Source organism: Schistocerca serialis, chromosome 3 (genome assembly GCF_023864345.2).
Source record: "Schistocerca serialis cubense isolate TAMUIC-IGC-003099 chromosome 3, iqSchSeri2.2, whole genome shotgun sequence".
NCBI lineage: Eukaryota > Metazoa > Arthropoda > Insecta > Orthoptera > Acrididae > Schistocerca > Schistocerca serialis.
Genome location: NC_064640.1, coordinates 87921417 through 87941092, shown reverse-complemented (window position 1 = coordinate 87941092; position 19676 = coordinate 87921417). Strand labels below are relative to the sequence as shown.

The following is a 19676-nucleotide window of genomic DNA, read 5'->3' as shown; positions in this document are numbered from 1 at the left end:
ATTTAATCGGTAAAACAAGAATATATAAAAATGCAGCAAATGAAGCACACAAAAGGGAATGCAAAATTCTAAAAAAATGAGATTGACAGGAAAAGCAAAATGGCTAAGCAGTAGTGGCTAAAGGACAAATGTTAGTTTATAGAAGCATGTACAACTAGGGGGAAGATAGATTCCACCTACAGAAAAATTAAAGAGGCCTTGGGAGAAATGTGAAGCAGTTGTATTAATATCAAGAGCTCAGATGGAAAACCAGAACTAAGTGAAAAAGGGTAACCTGAAACACTGAAGAATTATATAAAGGTGCTATACAAGGGTAATGATCTTGATGGCAATATTATAGAAAGGGAAGAGGAAGAAGATGAATATGATATGTGAGATATTACCTTATAAATAAATAAAAAACGTTTTTTATTTTAAATTCAGTGCATTAGTATTTGTAAAATGACTCTTAGTGTTCATTAAAAATGACGATCATTCCACTTGGGACCTGTGGAATGGTACATTAGCTTATTTGTTTTAGTTGTAAATATTTGTCATGTATTGTTGTTTTTCTGACATGTTCCACATCCAGGAGGACCTCCTCACTACGGATCAATTGGAATGAAAGTAAATCTAATCTAATCTAATATTACACTGTAAGAAGAATTTGACAGAGCATTGAAATACCCAAGTCAAAACAAGGTTGCTGGAGTAGACGACATTCCTTCAGAACTGCTGATATCCTTGGCAGAGCCACACAATACAAACCAACTCCAATTGGTGTGAAATACATACGAGACAGAGGAAATATCCTCAGATTTCAAGAAGAATGTAACAATTTCCATTCCAAACAAAGCAAGTGGTGAAAGGTGTGAATATTACCTAACAAGTTACAGTGGCAAAATACTGACACAAATTATTTACAGAAGAATGGAAAAATTGGTAGAAGCTGACCCCAGGGAAGATCAGTTTGAGTTCCAGAGAGATGCTGAAACCACGAGGCAGTACTGACCCTATGGCTTATCTTAGAAGATAGGTTTAAGAAAGGCAAACCTACATTGATAGCATTTGTAGATTTAAAGAAAGTTTTTGACAATGTTGACTGGAATACACTCCTTAAATTTCTGAAAATAGCGGGTATAAAACACTGAGAGTGAAAGGTTATTTATAGCTCGTATAGAAATAAATGGCAGTTAAAAGAGTTGAAGGGCATGAAAAGTAATCAGCAGTTGAGAAGGAAGTGAGGCAGTGTGGTAACTTCTCAGTGTTATTCAGTCTGTACATTAAGCAAGTTGTGAACAAAAACAATCGGAAATTTGGAGATGCAATTTAAGCTCAGGCAGAAGAAACAATGACTTTGAGGTTTGCTGATGACACTGTAATTCTGACAGAGATGGTCACTTGGAAGTGCAGTTGAATGGAATCAACAGTATTTTGAAACGAGGATATAGAATGAACATTAACAAAAGCAAAATGAAGGTAATGGAATGTCAAATTAAGTGAGGTGATGCTAGGCAATTTGTATTAAGAAATGAAACACAAAGTTGCATTTTGCTATTTGGACAGTGGAATAACTTATAATGGGCAAAGTAGAGAGGATGTAAAATGCAGAATGGCAATGTCAAGAAAAAAAATTTCTGAAGAAGCCACTGAACATAAATTTAAGCGTTTCTCTATTTCTCTCCAATTTCTCTATTTTGTGATATCTGGAACTTCAGTTATTTTGATCTTTCAGCACTACCTGTCTGGATGAAGCCATTAATAAAAAAATTTTTTTTAATTAGCTCCTCTCACATCACTAATTACAGGAATTTCATGTGTGATTATAACCTCCCATTCCTGCTACTCTCACAGCTAAAAAATTGGCTAACCTGTATGTCCCCTACCTATCACACTGTAGATCATATTTTGTGTATTACCACTTCCCACTAGCATCAACTGGTGCAGCTATAATGAAAGTTCCCTCTAAAGTGTGCAACAAGCCTCTCTGTTCGCAGTTAGCTCACTGTACAACTTTGTCAAGCCATGACTGATAATGCCACCGAAGAACATCAATAAGACCCACATTAGTGTGCATAGTTGCTCCTCCTAAAATGTCCAGGTCTCTCCTGATGTGACACATTTCATTCCTAGCAAGGCTGTTACCTGCTTCTACCCTGCCAACCCCCTTCCTCCACCACTACACCCACTGCCTCCACCTCCCCCCCCCCCCCCAAACAACTGTTAGTACCTGCTCCTCCTCATTTAAATATCCACATATTACTTTAATATCCTCTATGACCTGGTCAAGTCTCATACTTGGCATCACAAAATTTGGGACCAGGAGTCCTGATCCTAATTTGTCCTCAAACTGTTGACCGACACCCTTCTCATGACTGCCACCTAGCAGGAAGTTAGCTTGTTTGTTTGTTTACTTATTCTCCCCCCCCCCCCCCCCCCCATCTGGTTTCATTTCTGATCTCGCTGAAATCTTCTTCCTATCAGTCTGCTATTCCCCGTTTCCATCTATTGCTGCAATCTATGAAAACAGTATATTAAGCCTATATTGGAACATATCATACCACATACCACATTTACTGCAATAATAGTCGACTCAAGGCCACAACAAAAAGCAACTGAAACAAAGTCTACTAAACTGTTCAAGTGAAATCAGGAGAACTCAGTAAAATGAATTTGCACATTATGAAATTCTTAATAAAACCAAGTGTCACGTTTGTGTATCACACATACCTTTCCAGGATTTGGTACAACCTTTTTAGGAATAATGAACTTTTTGGTAACACACTGGGCAGCTTCATGAGCAACCCGTTTCTTTCCAATTACTGGTTTATCATCCTCTTTTTCCTCCTGTAACATAACAAGCACAACATCAGATAACATGTACAACAGTTCTGTTATTTAAAAGCGAGAATGATAAATTACATTTTACACAAAGCACATATTGAATGAGCTATAAAAAAATGAGGAAATGCAGCAGCACAGCATTAACATAAGTGTCTTTCATAAACTTTTTACAATAAACCATAAGTCCACATGAACTGGGGAGTACTAAATCCACCTTTTTTTTTAATTTTCAGATTCTGAAAGTCAAGTTAACATCAATAATAACAAAAGTAAAGCATTCCAAGCAACAGATTAATTAATTTTTTCAACAAACAGTGTGAATAAGATACAACATAAACCATCGATACATTAGCGCAGAGGGAACCTTAAAGGATAAATCACCTCAGTTGTTAAATCAAATTAGCAGTCTCAAGCATTCAATTATTTCCATACACATATTTTATGCGGAGAGCGGATAGCTTCTGAAATGTTGCAAATGTGAACTTGGTAATTTTAACACTTACGGAAACTAGTCACTGGAAAACAATACTACACTTACCATCAGCACTACAAACACGACCCCCCCCCCCCCCCCCGGTCCCGCCACCCCCAACGCATCACCGTTTATGCATTTAATGCCACTCTTTACTGATCAAACTTGCTCCATCATCTCCTACACCCATTTTCACACTGTGCCCAGTACACAACTTCATTTTCTGTTTACAATGTCATCACTAAAATCCATCTTCCCTGCTTCTTTTACTATGGAACCCAATATGAAGTGGTGTGGACCATGATCTTCATTTCTTGGAGCCCAATTTTCTGACTTTTCAAAGTTTCTTCGTATCCACACAGCATTCAACCTTTGCTCAAATTGTCTGGTCAATATAGTTAATAGCACCTTCACAGGGGATTTTACAATTATCCATGTGTCCCAAAAATGAGGCTGTCTTTCACAGGTTGTAGCATATGTTTGATGTTCATCAGCTGTTCCATGTTCGGAAGGGACTGCAGGTGGTTTCTCAGCTGGCTCTCTCTCCCATCCCATCCCCAACCCCCAAATTGTCTGTTCCTTAAATTTTGGTAAGTACATGCTGATTTTTTTTATTACAGCTATTTTTCTCGAACACTTTTTTAAGATGTTTTATTTCAGACTCTAATGCCTACAATTGGTATATATTGTGAATTCAAAACAAAGTTTAAGTATTAATTTGACACGGAAACAAGATCATTGTCTATCTCCTTCGCTGAAAGATTAATAACAAACTGGGAAACAACAATGGTGTATTCAGAATGAGATTTTCACTCTGCAGTGGAGTGTGTGCTGATATGAAACTTTCTGGCAGGTTAAAACTGTGTGCCGGACTGACTGAGACTCAAACTCGGGACCTTTGCCTTTTGCAGGCAAGTGCTCTACCAACTGAGCTCTGTTGGTAGAGCACTTGCCCGCGAAAGGCAAAGGTCCCAAGTTCGAGTCTCGGTCCGGCACACAGTTTTAATCTGCCAGGAAGTATCATATCAGCGCACACTCCACTGCAGAGTGAAAATCTCATTCTGGAAACATCCCCCAGGCTGTGGCTAAGCCATGTCTCCACAATTTCTTTCAGGAGTGCTAGTTCTGCAAGGTCTGCAGGAGAGCTTCTGTTAAGTTTGAAAGGTAGGAGACGAGATACTGGCAGAAGTAAAGCTGTGAGGACGGGGTGTGAGTCGTGCTTGGGTAGCTCAGTTGATAGAGCACATGCCTGCGAAAGACAAAGGTCCCGAGTTCGAGTCTCGGTCCAGCACACAGTTTTAATCTGCCAAGAAGTTTCACAATGGTGTAGTTGTGCTGCTAGTTTGACAACCAATCATTCAAATTTACATGTTTGCTTTGCTACAAATTTTTATCTGTGCGTTCCCTGATAGGCTGTAGCTATACATCTGGCTGTTACTTAGGAAACAAGGAACAATCTTAAGAGAAAAATAGGCAAGAATCAATGGATTTAATACTTTTTTTACTGCGTTTCTTTCTGTCTTATGGTGGCGAGGTTTGTCCTCCACAGTCTGTGAATCGATAAAAGCATGCAATAATCTCTTTGTCCAGGCAGTATTTTATGAATTTTCTATGAACTTAGCAAATGCATTCTTCCAAGCCACTGTTTCTGTTACTGACAAAACCTGCATATTATATCCTTCTACAGAGGATCGTTAAGTGAGCTCAGAGTTGCAGCAGACTTGGTGGATACAAGTATCCAAGTCACACTTACATGACTTCAATCATCATTGTCAAATGGGGCGTAAGCTTACTCCTAGGATTCCTATGCACAGTGAGGCAATCCCAAATATACCTAGAAGCAGTAAACATGCCAAGGTGCAGTTTTCACTATGCTATAGTAATGTGGTGAATTTTCAGAGATATGCATCTAATTTTTAACGTATATAGCAGCCGAATTATTTTAAATGTACCTATATGTATCTTTTGCAACATTGGAAACAGTCTCTGAAGAGGACTTCAATGATGTAACGTGTGGAATTTGATCAAATAATAACAAGGTAACAGCGCTGCAAACCACTGTCCTGCTGTTAGGCGAATATATCCCCAAAATGTCTATCCCACTGTATCAAACCTTGCAAACAAGTAACCCTAGTGGAGTTTGTGTATTTCCTTGTGCACTCGAAGCCCATGAGTCTGTGCTCTGCTGTTGTACTGACCAGACTACTACTCATGAAGCTATTCAGCCTTTCACAATGTATATGACAGTCAAGAAGAGGATACGATTTTCATTTATGGCAAATATTGTGAAACTATTACAGCAGTGGCTGCTGCATGCTGAAAGATATCCTTATCATATCAAGCCCTCAAACTCTGTCTTTGTAACATTAAAAAAAAAAAAAAATCAAGAAATAGGAAGTTCAATGAATAAAATATGCTAGTGAAAACGAACTACAATTGATGAGAAAAATGCAAGTAACATACCAGCAGCGGTAAAACAACCCATATGTTATTGCAACACACCTTTAATGTGCCAGTGGGATAAGCCAAATGGGTGTTCTGCAAATATTACATTCCAATGCACTTAATCCTTTCCACGTTTTGCTCCATCAACAGTGTCATGGCGGTGACTTTCAGACTTGGTTACATCTCTCTGAATGGTATCTACAAAAAATTTAAAGTGATGTGGAGCTCCTATACAAGATATTGATTCTGGATGAAGCATCATTTACAGACCATCAGCAACTCAATCGTAGCAATATGCACTACTCGTCAGTTGAATATCTGCTTTGGCTAAAGGAAGTGGGTAAACACCAACCTCTGTCTATCAGTATGTGCAGCAAACATCTACTGCCCATACAGATATGCTGCCACAGTTACTGGAAGACTTTCCACTCACTATAAGGCAATCCATGTGGTAACACCATTACGGATGTCCCATACATTCAGTGTGCTATCTGATGCTGGGGGAGAAACTGAGCCAGATCAGACTGCACCTTCTGCCAGGATAGTGCCTGCTCCTTCAGCAAGGTCTGGACAGGCGCGTGGGGGTAGGGGTTTGTTAGTTATTGGGAGCTCCAATGTTAACATAGCGGCTAGAGCGGGGAAGAAGTCCAACGTTCACTCGGTGTGCTTGCTGGGGGGGCTTGTCCAGGATGTGGAAGAGGCTCTTCCAGCAGCTATCGAGTGTGCAGGGTGCAGCCAGCTGCAGTGTCATTAATGAATATCTTCATAGTCAGCTCCAAGCATTCACCGCGGGACACAAAGATATTGAGCATCTTTGGTTGCTAGAGAAGTATGTGCCTAGCAAAAGTATAGGGGATAGGGGAGGGAAAGGATCCACCTTGGTACAACAAACATATTAGGAAGTTGCTGAGAAGCAGAGAATTTTGCACAGGCGTTTTAAACGTAGTCACTGCACCGCTGACAAACAGAAATTATGCGAAATGAAAGCAGCTGTCAGAAGGACAATGAGAGACTCTTAACGAATTTGAAAGCAATACTTTACCAGCAGATTCTAAAAATAACCCCAAAAAATTTCGGTCGTACGTAAAATCTATGAATGTTACAAATAATTCCATACCTTCTCTTGCTGACAGTATGGGTAATGTAACTGATGATGATAAACAGAAGGCCGAAATTCTAAACCTAGCTTTCAAAAACTCGTTTACAATAGAGGACTGCAGCACCATTCCCCCTTTCAATTATCGAACAAATGAAAGGATGGCTGACATAGTGTTTAGTGTATCTGGATTGTAAAACAGCTAAGATCCTTAGACGCCAGAAAGGCATCTGGCCCAGACGGTATCCTCGTAAGATTTTATGTTGACTATGCTACAAATATAGCTCCATTCTTATCCATTACCTATCAGAGATCACTGGAACAGCGGAAAGTTCCACAGGACTGGAAGAAGGCCCAGGTCATAGGAATCTATAAAAAGGGTAGAAAATCGGATGCATATAATTACCAGCCAATTTCACTGACATCGATTTGTTGTAGAATCATGGAACATATTTTGTGTTCAGACATAATGACCTTTCTAGATTCTGAGAAGCTCATCTGCAGAAACCAGCACGGTTTTAGGAAACAGCGGTCATGCGAGACACAACTTGCCCTCTTTGTGCATGATATACAACAGGCTCTAGATACCGGCTCCCAGGTTGATGCCATATTTCTCGACTTTCGAAAGGCGTTCGGCTCAGTTCCGCACTGTCGCCTACTACAAAAAGTGCGCGCTTATGGTCTATCCAATGACATATGCAGTTGGATAGTAAGTTTTCTAACAGACAGGGATTAGTATGTTGTCCAGAATGGGGTAACTTCAACAGAAACAAGAGTAACTTCAGGTGTGCCCCAGAGCAGAGTAATAGGTCCTCTGCTTTTCACGATTTACATAAACGATCTGATTGATGATATTGACAGTGGCCTTAGACTGTTTGTCGGTGATGCTGTAGTCTACAGGAAAGTAGTATCACACGAAAGTTGATGAGGATTTGCAGAAAATAAATGTGTGGTGTAACGACTCGCAGTTATCTCTCAATATTAGTAAGTGTAACCTACTGCGTATAACAAGGCAAAAATCCCCATTAATGTATGAGTAAAAAATAAATGATCAGTCTTTGGAAGCAGTAACATCCATCAAGTATCTGGGTGTGACTATTCAAAATGATCTCAAATGGAATGATCAGATTACACAAGTAACGCGTAAGGCGAACTCTAGATTGCGGTTTATTGGTAGAATCCAGAAGTGATGCAGTCCTTCAACAAAGGAAATAGCTTACAATACGTTAGTTCGTCCACCCTTACCATTTGGGTCTGATTCAAGAGATTGAGAAGGTCCAAAGAAGAGCAGCAAGATTCGTGACTGGTACATTTAGCCATAGCGAGAGCATTACAACTCTCATAGAAAGTTTGAAGTGGAACACACTTGCAGATAGACGACGCGCTAAACAGAAGGGGCTGCCCACTAAATTCCGAAATCCAATCTTCACCGAGGATGTAGTGCATATATTACTACCACCAACTTTCAAATTGCGTAATGATCATCATTCAAAGATAAGGGAAATAAGAGCTTGTACTGAGGCGTTCAGACAGTCGTTTCTCCCTTGCGCGATCCGAGAGTGGAACAGAGGGGGAGGGGGGGGGGGGGATATGACTCAGGCGCAAATTGTGCCCTCCATCACACACCGCTTGGTGGCTAGCAGAGTATATATGTAGATACATTCCGCACAGATAATTATACACCATCTTAACAAAACATCTGGATTGGCCATTCAGGAAACACAACAATATGGCCTGCACACTCACCAGACTTAACACTTCTAGACTTTTATCGGTGGGTTTAGATAAAATTCAACATGCAGTATTGTCTGTCCAGAAATCCTTTACAGCACGTATCAATACTCAGTACCAACATCTTGAGCACTTGATATCACAGTCAAAATAAGAAACACACAATTCATACCTGTGTTAACATGTTTGCTTACATTTGGTACAGTGGGGCAGATGTTTGTGAGACCTCTTCTTCTGATGAAGGGAGAGTGATTTGTCGCACTGTTTGTTTTCTTGTTACTATTTGATCAAGTTCCATACGTGTTTTATCACTGAAGTCCTGTTCGAAGGTTCTTCTCATACCATAGAAAAAATATACACTTCCATAAAAAAACTAAAAAAGAATGTTTCACAATTCAGCAGCTATAAACGTTAAAAATTATTTGTGTATGTCACAAAATTCACCATAAGTCTGCTATAAATTCTCAAAAACTGCACCTCAACATATTTACTCATTCTGGATATATATTAGGTGGCCTGTATTAGCTGTCTCACTCTGTAAAGAGGCAGAGGCTGAGAAGCTTCTCAAATGTTTAACATACATAGGCTTGGTAGTTTTAATATCTATGGAAACTAGCAGCCATAAAAGAGAGCCGCACCTACAGCTGGACCAATGAAATAAAAGCAAAGGTAACATGGCCAGTGAGCTTCACACAATCATTTCTGCAGCTACTTTCACTTTTTATGGCCAGTCTTACTTGCTTTTCTATGTCCAGTGCCCAATTCCACATTGTGACTTAAATAATCTTAATCTTCAGTAAAGTGGTTGTCATGGAGGTGCATTATAGAATCCAAATATGGGGTGGCTAAGGACGGGATCCTCATTTCATGAAACTAGATTTTATGGCCACTTTCAAAACTGTGCTCAATCATTGATGATTATTTCAATCACAGATTTAAGTAAAATTCACATTCTGCACACCATTCAGCCAACTTTTGAATGGATGATATACTGAACACCATTTCATACATGATTTGTAAGGTGCAGGATTCCTCAGACAAACTGTCTGAACTTATGACAAAGTAATACAAGTACACGCTGAAAAGGAATGCCTTCGAATTTTTTATATGAAAATTCTTAATGCTTTTTAAATAAGATAAATGTTATTAACATTCTCCAGCTTTATTCTCCATGTCTGCATATTTATTCCTCAACATAGGCACCCAGGCGACGAACACATTTCCCCCAACTAGAGACCTCTCCCAACTAGCGACCAGTTTGGTGATGCCATCACTGTAGAATATTTTACTTTATTGGCGGAGCCACAACCTCACCTCTGCTTTCACCACTTCATCACTAACAAAATGAAGTTTTTGAAGGTGGTCTTTCAAGTTCTGGAAATGGATGAATACTGGATTGTACCAAATAGGAAGAGTATGAAAGATGATCCATGACAGTGAACCAAAGGCATCAGATCATTGTATATGTCGCAGTGCTCATGTGTGGACGAACGCTCTGAATTCAAAACTTGATTACAGCATGCTGTTTCTCATGCACCAACCTAGTTAAGTAACAAAAAATGGTTCAAATGGCTCTGAGCACTATGGGACTTAACATCTGAGGTAATCAGTCCCCTAGAACTTAGAACTACTTAAACCTAACTAACCTAAGGACATCACACACATCCATGCCCGAGGCAGGATTCGAACCTGCGACCGTAGTGGTCGCGCGGTTCCAGACTGAAGCGCCTAGAACCACTCGGCCACACCGCCGGCAGTTAAGTAAAACACTACCATGTTACACACTACAATTCAGAGTCCTCTAATGGCAGAGGTCAGCAAATATGTATACATGAAGGATCAAGATGTAGAACATTTATAACATTTATTTTATTCAAAAAACTTTACAAGTTTTCACATACAAAATTCGGAGGCCTTACATTTCAGCATGCCTTCATATACCTGTATGGCAGGGAATGTTATGAGATGACAATTGGTACAGAAATGTGTTCCCACTGTTGTCTATGGTGCAATCCAGTTCCTTTTATACAATTTTTCTGGTAGAACGGTGGCACTTTCTTAATATAACCCCATGACGAAATAGCACTGCAGTGGTTTCTGGGTTGAAACTGGAGTTCTTGCTACCAATTAAAATCAAGCTTATTGATCTGACACTAGGTATAGCTGTTTCTCGCCACTAGTTTCCATACATGTTCACAATGCTGCTCTAAGTCTCCCTGTAAATCTCTTCTATAAAAAAATGAAAAAGAAATTATCTACTTGATTTACATATTTCACTATTATGTTCTTGTGGGACTGCAAGGGATTTTAAGTATAGAGAAACATTCATCCTGCTACTTTGCATTAATCACATTATGTGCAGTCTTCTGTTATCCATTACATAAAACTATGCTGTGTATATAAAAAAAGTATCCTTCTGCATATGATTTCCTGCCTAATAGGTTGGCATGAATAGCTCTTAAAATTTATAAGTACATATTATATTTCATCTATCATTTTCAACACTAACTTTTATTACGGACAAGTATGTAACTAATGACAATGATGAAATGATGATGTAAAGTAGTGCTACTACAGTTACACCATCTATTGATAGACTGTTTACCTAACAGACACAAAAGGCGATTCCTATCATTACACTGTAAGTTTTCTCCATGTTAGGTCATTGTATCTAGTTGGTTGCTTGGTTGGTTTGGGGTATTGGGAGAGGAGGGGAGGGGGGAAGGGGGGGGGGGGGAACAAACACTAAAACCGTTATCAGACCCATCGGATTAGAGAAGGATGGGGGAAGGAAGTGGGCTGTTCCCTTTCAAAGGAACCATCTCGGCAATTGCCGGAACTGATGTAAGGAAATCATGGAAAACCTAAATCAGGATGGCTGGATGCGGGTTTGAACCATCATTCTCCCGAATTTGAATCCAGCATGCTAACTACTGTGCCACCTCACTCGGTCGTATCTTGTTGCTGTTGCTATTTTGTTTAACTTCATGGTTTTCCTGACTATTTTTGACATACATGTCAATGTTATATTTAACACTTACGTAAAATGGTACGTATTCTTCTATTAAAAATAACTGTTGTGCAAATATGTTGCAACTACACTGTTTATTTACGACACGTATTTTTTGTGTACACTATTTACTGTATGTTCATCAGGTCATTTGAAGAAGTGCAGAGCCCGAAACACGTAATGAGGAATAAAACAAACAGATCTAAAAAACATGTTGTACCTGCTTTTTCTGCGATCATCCAGTGTTTTCAAATTCCCTACAGTTTTTGTAATTTTAATAGACACATACATCCACCAAGACTTCCAGTCAAATTTATGATCTCTGAATTAGTCCAGATGTGGATCGTCCATCTCTAGTACGTACAGTCATGAGGATGAGTCACTAGTCATTGCTTGGGCAGCTCAGTCAGTAGAGCACTTGTCCGCTAAAGGCAAAAGTCCCGTGTTGGGATCTCAGTCCAGCACACGCAGCTTTCATCTGCCAGCAAATACCATTTGCAAAAAGAAGAAAGGGAAAACTTTTTTTATAGAAATCATTTTTTCTCATAATATTCACCTTTAATGTATACATACTTACTCACAAATTTGAACCAATAATTATGGAAACTTTTTTTCCACTCTGGTATTGGTGCCCAAAATCTACCATTTTGCAACAGTTCAAAAGCTTCTTGAGTTGATGAAAATCACTGTCCTTGCATTTTTGTTAGACATAATGAAATGAAAAAAAGTCACCAGGCACTCAATCAGGTGAATACAAGCAATCAGACATTACTTCAGTTTTTTTCCTCCATCTTATAATCAACTGTTTAACGTGCTGTGTGGCAACTGGCATTGTCATGATGATGAACAATCCAATATTTACAGTCCATCTTCTCAATTTTGTTGATGACTTGTGTCAAACAAATTGTCATACGCCATTCATCACTGACAGTTTGCTCATCTCCTAACGTGACGATCACAACTCGTCACGCATTAACCACAGAAATAAGCAATCATTTTCTAGTAAGTGCTTTGCAAATAAACCACATTTGTCAGTTTCGCTTCATCTCAGAATAGCGAGAACCCGATTGTTGCTCATTTTCCGGCACATATAAATATATCCAAATTATATCCTGTTACAATATCGCATCCCAATTTTGCATTTATATGGTCAAATTTTATAAGCATTTCCTCACACTGTTTTTGAGCTCCAGTCAAATTGTGCAGAATCCTTTAGGAACTAATCTTTTTCACTGATAAATGTTTGTGTGAAATCAAATTTATAGCAGTCTTTGACATGCTTACAGATACCTCTATCCTGAACTTGCCAATCTTCTTCCGTTGTGTCGTGCACAGCGTCTATGTTATTTTGTAATGGGAATCAAATTTGATTAACCTTCACGGAAGTGCGGCTGTAACAAAATTCTGCAAATTGCTTGTAAACAGTGTTTTCTGAAAATTATTGATTGCCTAAAGATGAAGGAAGCAGTTTGAGGCATTGTTATTGAGTTAGGCATTCATAAAAATCATCTAACGTAAACCTTTGTGATAAATTTCCATTTTTTCACAACAGTTTCTTTAAACTCTCATAGTAAACAATCTACACGGCCAATTTCTCAGCTGCTATTGTTTTAACAACAAATGACAATTTGTAAACTAGTAGTAGTGTCGCATCTCAATTGTGCTACGTAGTGGACATTGGTAAAAACTTACAAGGCAACCCTGATACAATCATACATAGATCTTCACAGAAACTTTATTGTCTCACAAAATCATTTACTAATAGGACCCGGTATGGCATACTGGGTAGTGAATATTACAGAAACAAAAGTAACAACAAGTGTTCCCCAAAGATGACGATGGGACCACAATATACACAAATAATTTATCAGATAGGGTCAGTGGCACTATTAGATTGTTCGTTGACAGTGCTGTTAGCTACATGAAAGTGCTGTCACTGGATAATCATATAGAAGTTCAAAAATCTTGGACAAAATATGCACTTGATACAATGAATGACAACGCTCTTGAAATATACATCAATCGAAAATAATGTCCATAATGAAAAGAGAGAACCCAATAGTATCTAATTGCAAGTTCAGTGGTGAACGTATGGGGGGAAAACCCACTCACAATGGAAATATTTCAGATCTTGTAGCTACAGGCTGGCCTGACCTTAGAGAAACCTAGGTATAGAAACAGAGATTAGTGATCAAGAGGTCATCACAGTCATAATAGTTACTCAAGTTAGTAAATCCACGATAAAGGCTAAAGAGCTTTTCCCCACAGTAAAGAAAAGATTGGCAGTTGTTTGCATTCTTTTTAGACAATGAATGATCATAATTTAGTTCCAATACGATTGGCATAAAGGAATTATGGGTAATGTTTAATCCAATTGTAAAATGCACTCTGGAGTACTATGTACCAAATAATCAGATGGAAAAGACCATTGTGGTGCATTACCAAAATTTGGAAAATGCCGAGGAAACAGAGACTCTGGCTCTCTTCTTTCAAAAAGAACATGGAAATGTTTACAGACAAACACTGATAGGCATTTGTGTGTTTGTAAAAAGACTGGTACCTGAAGCACACAATAATATCACCATCATACATTAATGACAGATCTTGGTGAAAATCCTAGAAAATCCTTGTCCTACATAAAACTGCTTAGTTAGTTGAAGGCTTCTATTCAAGTACTCACTGGCTGTGCTGCTGTGGCAACAGAAACTAGCAAAAGGAAAGATGCAGACCTAAGTTTCATATTTAAAAAAAATCGTTCATGCAGGAGGGTTGTACAAACATATCACCTTTCAGCCACCACACAGAATCCCGTACAAATCACACAGATAGGCATCACTGACACTGAAAAGCAACTGACAGAGATCAAAACAAATAATTCGCCATATACGGATAGAATTCCGATTCGGCACTAGCCCAGGTTATAGTCCTAAACGACAGGAAAAATGAATAGGTGCCTCACATATATTAGAAGGGCAAAAGAAGAGAGCCGCAAAATTACTGACGAATTTCATAAACAGCAGTTCATTGCAGAATTCTTTACCACATTTTAAATTCAAATATAATCAGTTTCTTTGAAGCAGAAAATCTTCTGCCCACAAATTAGCATAGATTTAGACAGCAGCACCTGAACAAAACTCAGCTTGCCCCTTTCTCACGTTATCCTGTGAAACGGTGATGAAGGACAACAGGCAGATTCCATATTCCTAGACTTCTGGAAAACATTCAACACAGTGCCACTTGAACACTGTTAACATTAACAAAGGTATGAGCAGAAGAATAGGTTCTCAGATATGTGAGTGGCTCAAAGACTTCATACGTAATAGAACCCAGTACACTGTCCTGGACAGTGAGTATTCATCACAGACAAGGGTATTGTCAGAAGTGCCCCAGGGGAGTGTGATAGTATCATTCTTGTTCACTATGTACATAAAAAAATCTGACACACAGGGTGAGCAGCAATCTGCAACTGCTGATGACTATATAGCATATGGGAGTGTTATCATCGAGTGACCGCAGGATACAGGATGACTTAGATAAAATTTCTGTTTGGTGTGATGAATGGCAGCTTGCTCTTAATGTGGAAAACTGTAAGTGAATGCAGATGAGTAGGAAAAATAATCCTGCAACTTTCGAATACTGTATTAGTGATATTCTACTTGGCACAGTCACATCAATTAAATATCTGAGCATAATGTTGCAAAGTGACATGTAAAGAAAAGAGCATGTAATGTTGGTTGTAGGGAAGGTGAATGATAGACTTCAGTTTATTGGTAGAATTCTGGGGAAGTGTGGCTCATCTATGAATGAGAGTTCATACAGAACACTTGCATCAGCCATTCTTGAGTATTATTCAAGAGTTTGGAATTCTCACCAGGTCGGGTCATATGCAGCCAGATTTGTTACTGGTAGGTTTGATCAGCACATATTATGGAGATGCTTTGTGAACTCAAATTGGAATCCCTGAAGGGAAGAAGGTGTTATTTTTGCAAAACGCTAATCAGAAAGTTTAGTATTTGCAACATACTGCACATCAATTCTATAAGCACCAATGTAGATATTGTGCAAGAACCACGAAAACAAGATACGAGAAACCGGAACTCATACAGTAGCTATACCGTGAGTGGAATAGGAAAAGGGGTGGCTGGCTGTGATACAAGATAACCTCCACTACACACTGTATGGCGGCTTACAGTGTATGTAAGTAGTTGGGGACATAGGTATAGAATGTCACATTATTTGAAAAATTTAGGGCAATAGCAACAAATATATAAAATGGTAATCAAAAGGCAATGGGAAACTTAGACTTGTTGTAAGCATTCTGGAAAACTAAAGGATATCTGTAGAGAAAATAGCACATGTGATGCTGGAGCAATCAATTCTAGGGTACTACTACATTGTTTGGAGACCTTACCAAGTTGGCATGACCACAGATGCACTGCTGAATTGTAACAGGTCTGACAGATCCAGTCCAGTAAATGCACATGGTGATAAAGTATTTGAGATTACCGCTCAGCTGCAGATCATAGAAACCATTTGACCCAACTAGCTGGACGACTAATGATGTCAATACAGTCATGTCAGTTATGCCAATCTTTATGACAATACTTTCCAATTTTTGGCAAGCTCATTCACTATGAATTATTTTTGACCTACAATTACTCTACACAGATGTCTTCGCATGATGTATCTAGGCCTTCATAACCCTAGATACACCCTCTCTCAATACATCTAATATGACAGCAGTATTTGACCCAGATGCTCCAACATCCATAATTCATTAAAAGTAAGGGAAGTCCCCTCGTTTTGTCTAACCCATGTTGCATCAGAACGAAAAGGAAAATACTTAACACTTTGGAGACCGAGCCTGAGCATAGCTTGGCCACAACTTTGTGTTAAAAAGACTGCACATGAGTATCTGTTGGGCCACAATTTTCTCAACATGCAAGCCACCTATTGATCAAAAACTGGACTTGTTTCACATGAGAACAAGTACGGAAGTCTCATGACCTGTCCCTTGACTGGTTCTGCCTTCTGTTATCAATTTCTAGAATTATTTTGAAAGAAACATTAGAGAAAGTAACAGCTGTTGTCATGAATGGCTGAGCTAAGATGATTGAATTGAATAATGTGATGTATCTATGCATTAGATTTTGCAGTTTTCTGTAATCCTGCTACAAATATGTCACATTTGTTGAGAGAGAGCAAAAAATTTGGACCTCAATACAGATAAATTTCTCAATAACACATCGTCCACTTTTTTGTCCAGGGGATAATTATATTTTCTGTCAATGTTGTTTTTAATTTGTAATCCATCAAAGAGCTACAGTAAACATGAAAAATAGATCTTGAAGTTTGGCCCTTTTTTGGTATGTGTTACTCTTGAAAATCCATCAAACGCATACATGCCAGTAATGCTTTAAATAACAACGTAAATAGCCAGTTTCCTTGGTCTAATATTCATCTACATGGCCAGTCTCAAAAGTGTTAACATATGCCTGTAGTACAACAGACTAGACTGTTTCACCTCAGTCACAAATGCCTCAAAGGGTATGTATGATAAAAGCGTAAACTGGCGAAAATGTGTTCAGAATATGACTGCTGTTGTCATTTAATAAATGTCTGTCTAGGAGATATTTAGGGTGGAAAGCAAGGGATGAAGTAGTACTTGGTATGAATCATAGTAAAGACAGCTTATGAGAAAGACTTTACAATTAAATTGCAGTATTTTCAAAATGGCCAAACTGACAAAACAGACCTGCGCATTACGAGTGGTTAGTAATGCTTATACAAACACTCCCCTCTGTCTTTCAGAGTTTAAAAGTTCCTCATCAACCTTCCTTAAAAATGTCAAGTTTGTTTCCAATCAGCTTCTTCATTGAGCAAATTTTGTAGCCACAGAGCACAACTAGATGATGATGGTGCTGTAAATGTTTATCTCTGTTCTATATGACTGTGCTCTGGAATAGATAAATCACTAATGCTGTCAAATGTACTCTGAAGTGCTTTCTATCAAATGAAATTATAAATTATCAATACAGTAATCGTTCCAGATTTTAAGTCACAGTTTAAACATTTCTCAATTCATCAGCAGAAAAATCACCAAAGCCAGTATTCCATATGTTTCCAAAGTGACTGGCAATTTGATGCACACCTGCCTTCCTTTCCTGCCAAGATAACATCCAGACGCATTTAAATGTGGCAATTACACATTAATAGTGGGATTAGCTGAGGTTTCTGATTATTTACACAACATAAATATTGATAACAGCAGCACCTAGTAATTGGATGATGATACTTCTCATCTTCTCCCATTTCCCTCGTGGTAGTATTGTTGTACTGTATTTATTTTCCCGATTATTGATTTTTTCCCCCACTACCACATCCTGATTTCTAGATTATATATAATTTTATATTATCACTTTTTATTATATAAATTTAACTGAGAATCTTCTCTGCCACACTTACTTGAATGTTTACAAACATAATTTAGTTCCTCAACCAAGTTATTTTTCCACATTTCCATTCACACATCTCCAATCATCCTCATTCATAGAGTTCTAAATGGCACATAGGATAACTGCTGTGGCAGATGCATTTGCCATGACATCGAATAATATGGCCGTAGCCTATGATTACACAATTAAATGCACAATTTTTTTCAGGTGTTTTTGGTCTGTAATCTAAGTCAGGCCATTTTGGTGGGCTCCATTTATCCATACATATGCAAATGGCTTCACAGCTGCGACTATACAGTAAAGGAAACAAAATAAAGAGAAGTTTTATTTCATCATATAACAGCAAAGTTGGTAAAGTGTTATCATGCCGACAGAAATACTATATTTTCCTTCCAATATTACATGCCTGCTTTCACGCAAATATGAGTTTCATTTCTGCATAATTCCCTGGTCTACTTAATGACTATTTTCACTGACATGGGAGCAGCTAGTGGAAACAACAGTAGTAACTGTTCTGCATACAGAGTTTGCTTTAATATTTTTCTTACATACTTCTGTGGTGAAGTGAATAGTATCTGTGTTGAGTAGCATTTTTTAAACTTTTTTATATGTTTGTACAGTTTGAGACAGCTGTATTCAGTAAGTACATATATAACAGCTTCTGGTCTCTCACTGTTTGTGACTTTCTTTTTTGTAGTATCACCTTTCTAATGTTACGCTTACATAGGAGAGTTATTCGGTCGCCTAGAATTGGAATAAGGTAAGGTGACTACGTTTGTGTGAGTGAGCACTGGACAGCCAGCCTAGAGTCCAGGGCCTAGGGCACAGCGCGGCCAGCCCCAGCTGAAGCAACCAGTACTGGTCACCCCAGGTACAACGGAGGTCAGCACGGCCAGATGTTGGTAAATCCAAGAGCAGGGAGCCCGTGTAGGGCCATTGCTCACATGCACCAGAAATGGTGCAGAATAGGGCAAATCGCAGAATATAGGGCAGTCTTAAATGTGGCTATTTACAACTCTTAGAAATTCAGTAATAAATCACAGTTTCATAACAACTAAAATCTGGCTATATCTGCCACATAAGAAAAATGATGGCACAGCCCATGACACAATGGTTTCAATACGTAAAAAACTATGAAGGTTAACATTTTACTGTGACTAAATATTTCCACAATGAACCTTAAAATTAACAACTTTTAAACATTTCATCCAATTAAAACAAATAATGCCTCGAATGAAGCATGGCACTATAGCTTACATCTCTGGAAGTTACACATCTGTATCTATCTTATTAATTGACTTACTACTTCTTTATATCTTTTTCATTATGCAAATGTTCGTCCACAATAATATAACAACTGAATGCAGCATGAATATCCCATATCTTGTCATTCTTGTGTAACCACTTAAAGAGTATTTTACTATTTCTGCCAGTAACTTTACTTAAAAGTTGGCAATCACATGTGTTACTTGACATCACCATTGAAAAAAGTGTCAAAAGATGCTTCTAACAAACCCAAGTAATTGTTTGAACACTATTTTACTGTCATTTATTGTTATCACATATGCATGAGAATGCTGACTTATTTATTAATGAACAAACTATGATTTATTGTAAATGGTCTGAGTGTGGCAGAATGTTTAA

General features: G+C 38.4%; 1 protein-coding gene across 1 annotated transcript in view; it reads right to left on the bottom strand.

Annotated features, from left to right (window-relative positions):
* The window catches only part of LOC126469754 (RNA exonuclease 1 homolog), a 223285-nt gene that overhangs the window by 105747 nt on the left and 97862 nt on the right, over nt 1-19676 (bottom strand). The window contains exon 4 of the mRNA XM_050096969.1: nt 2710-2826. Coding sequence (XP_049952926.1) covers nt 2710-2826 — 117 coding nt within the window. The remainder of the gene's footprint in view (nt 1-2709; nt 2827-19676) is intronic.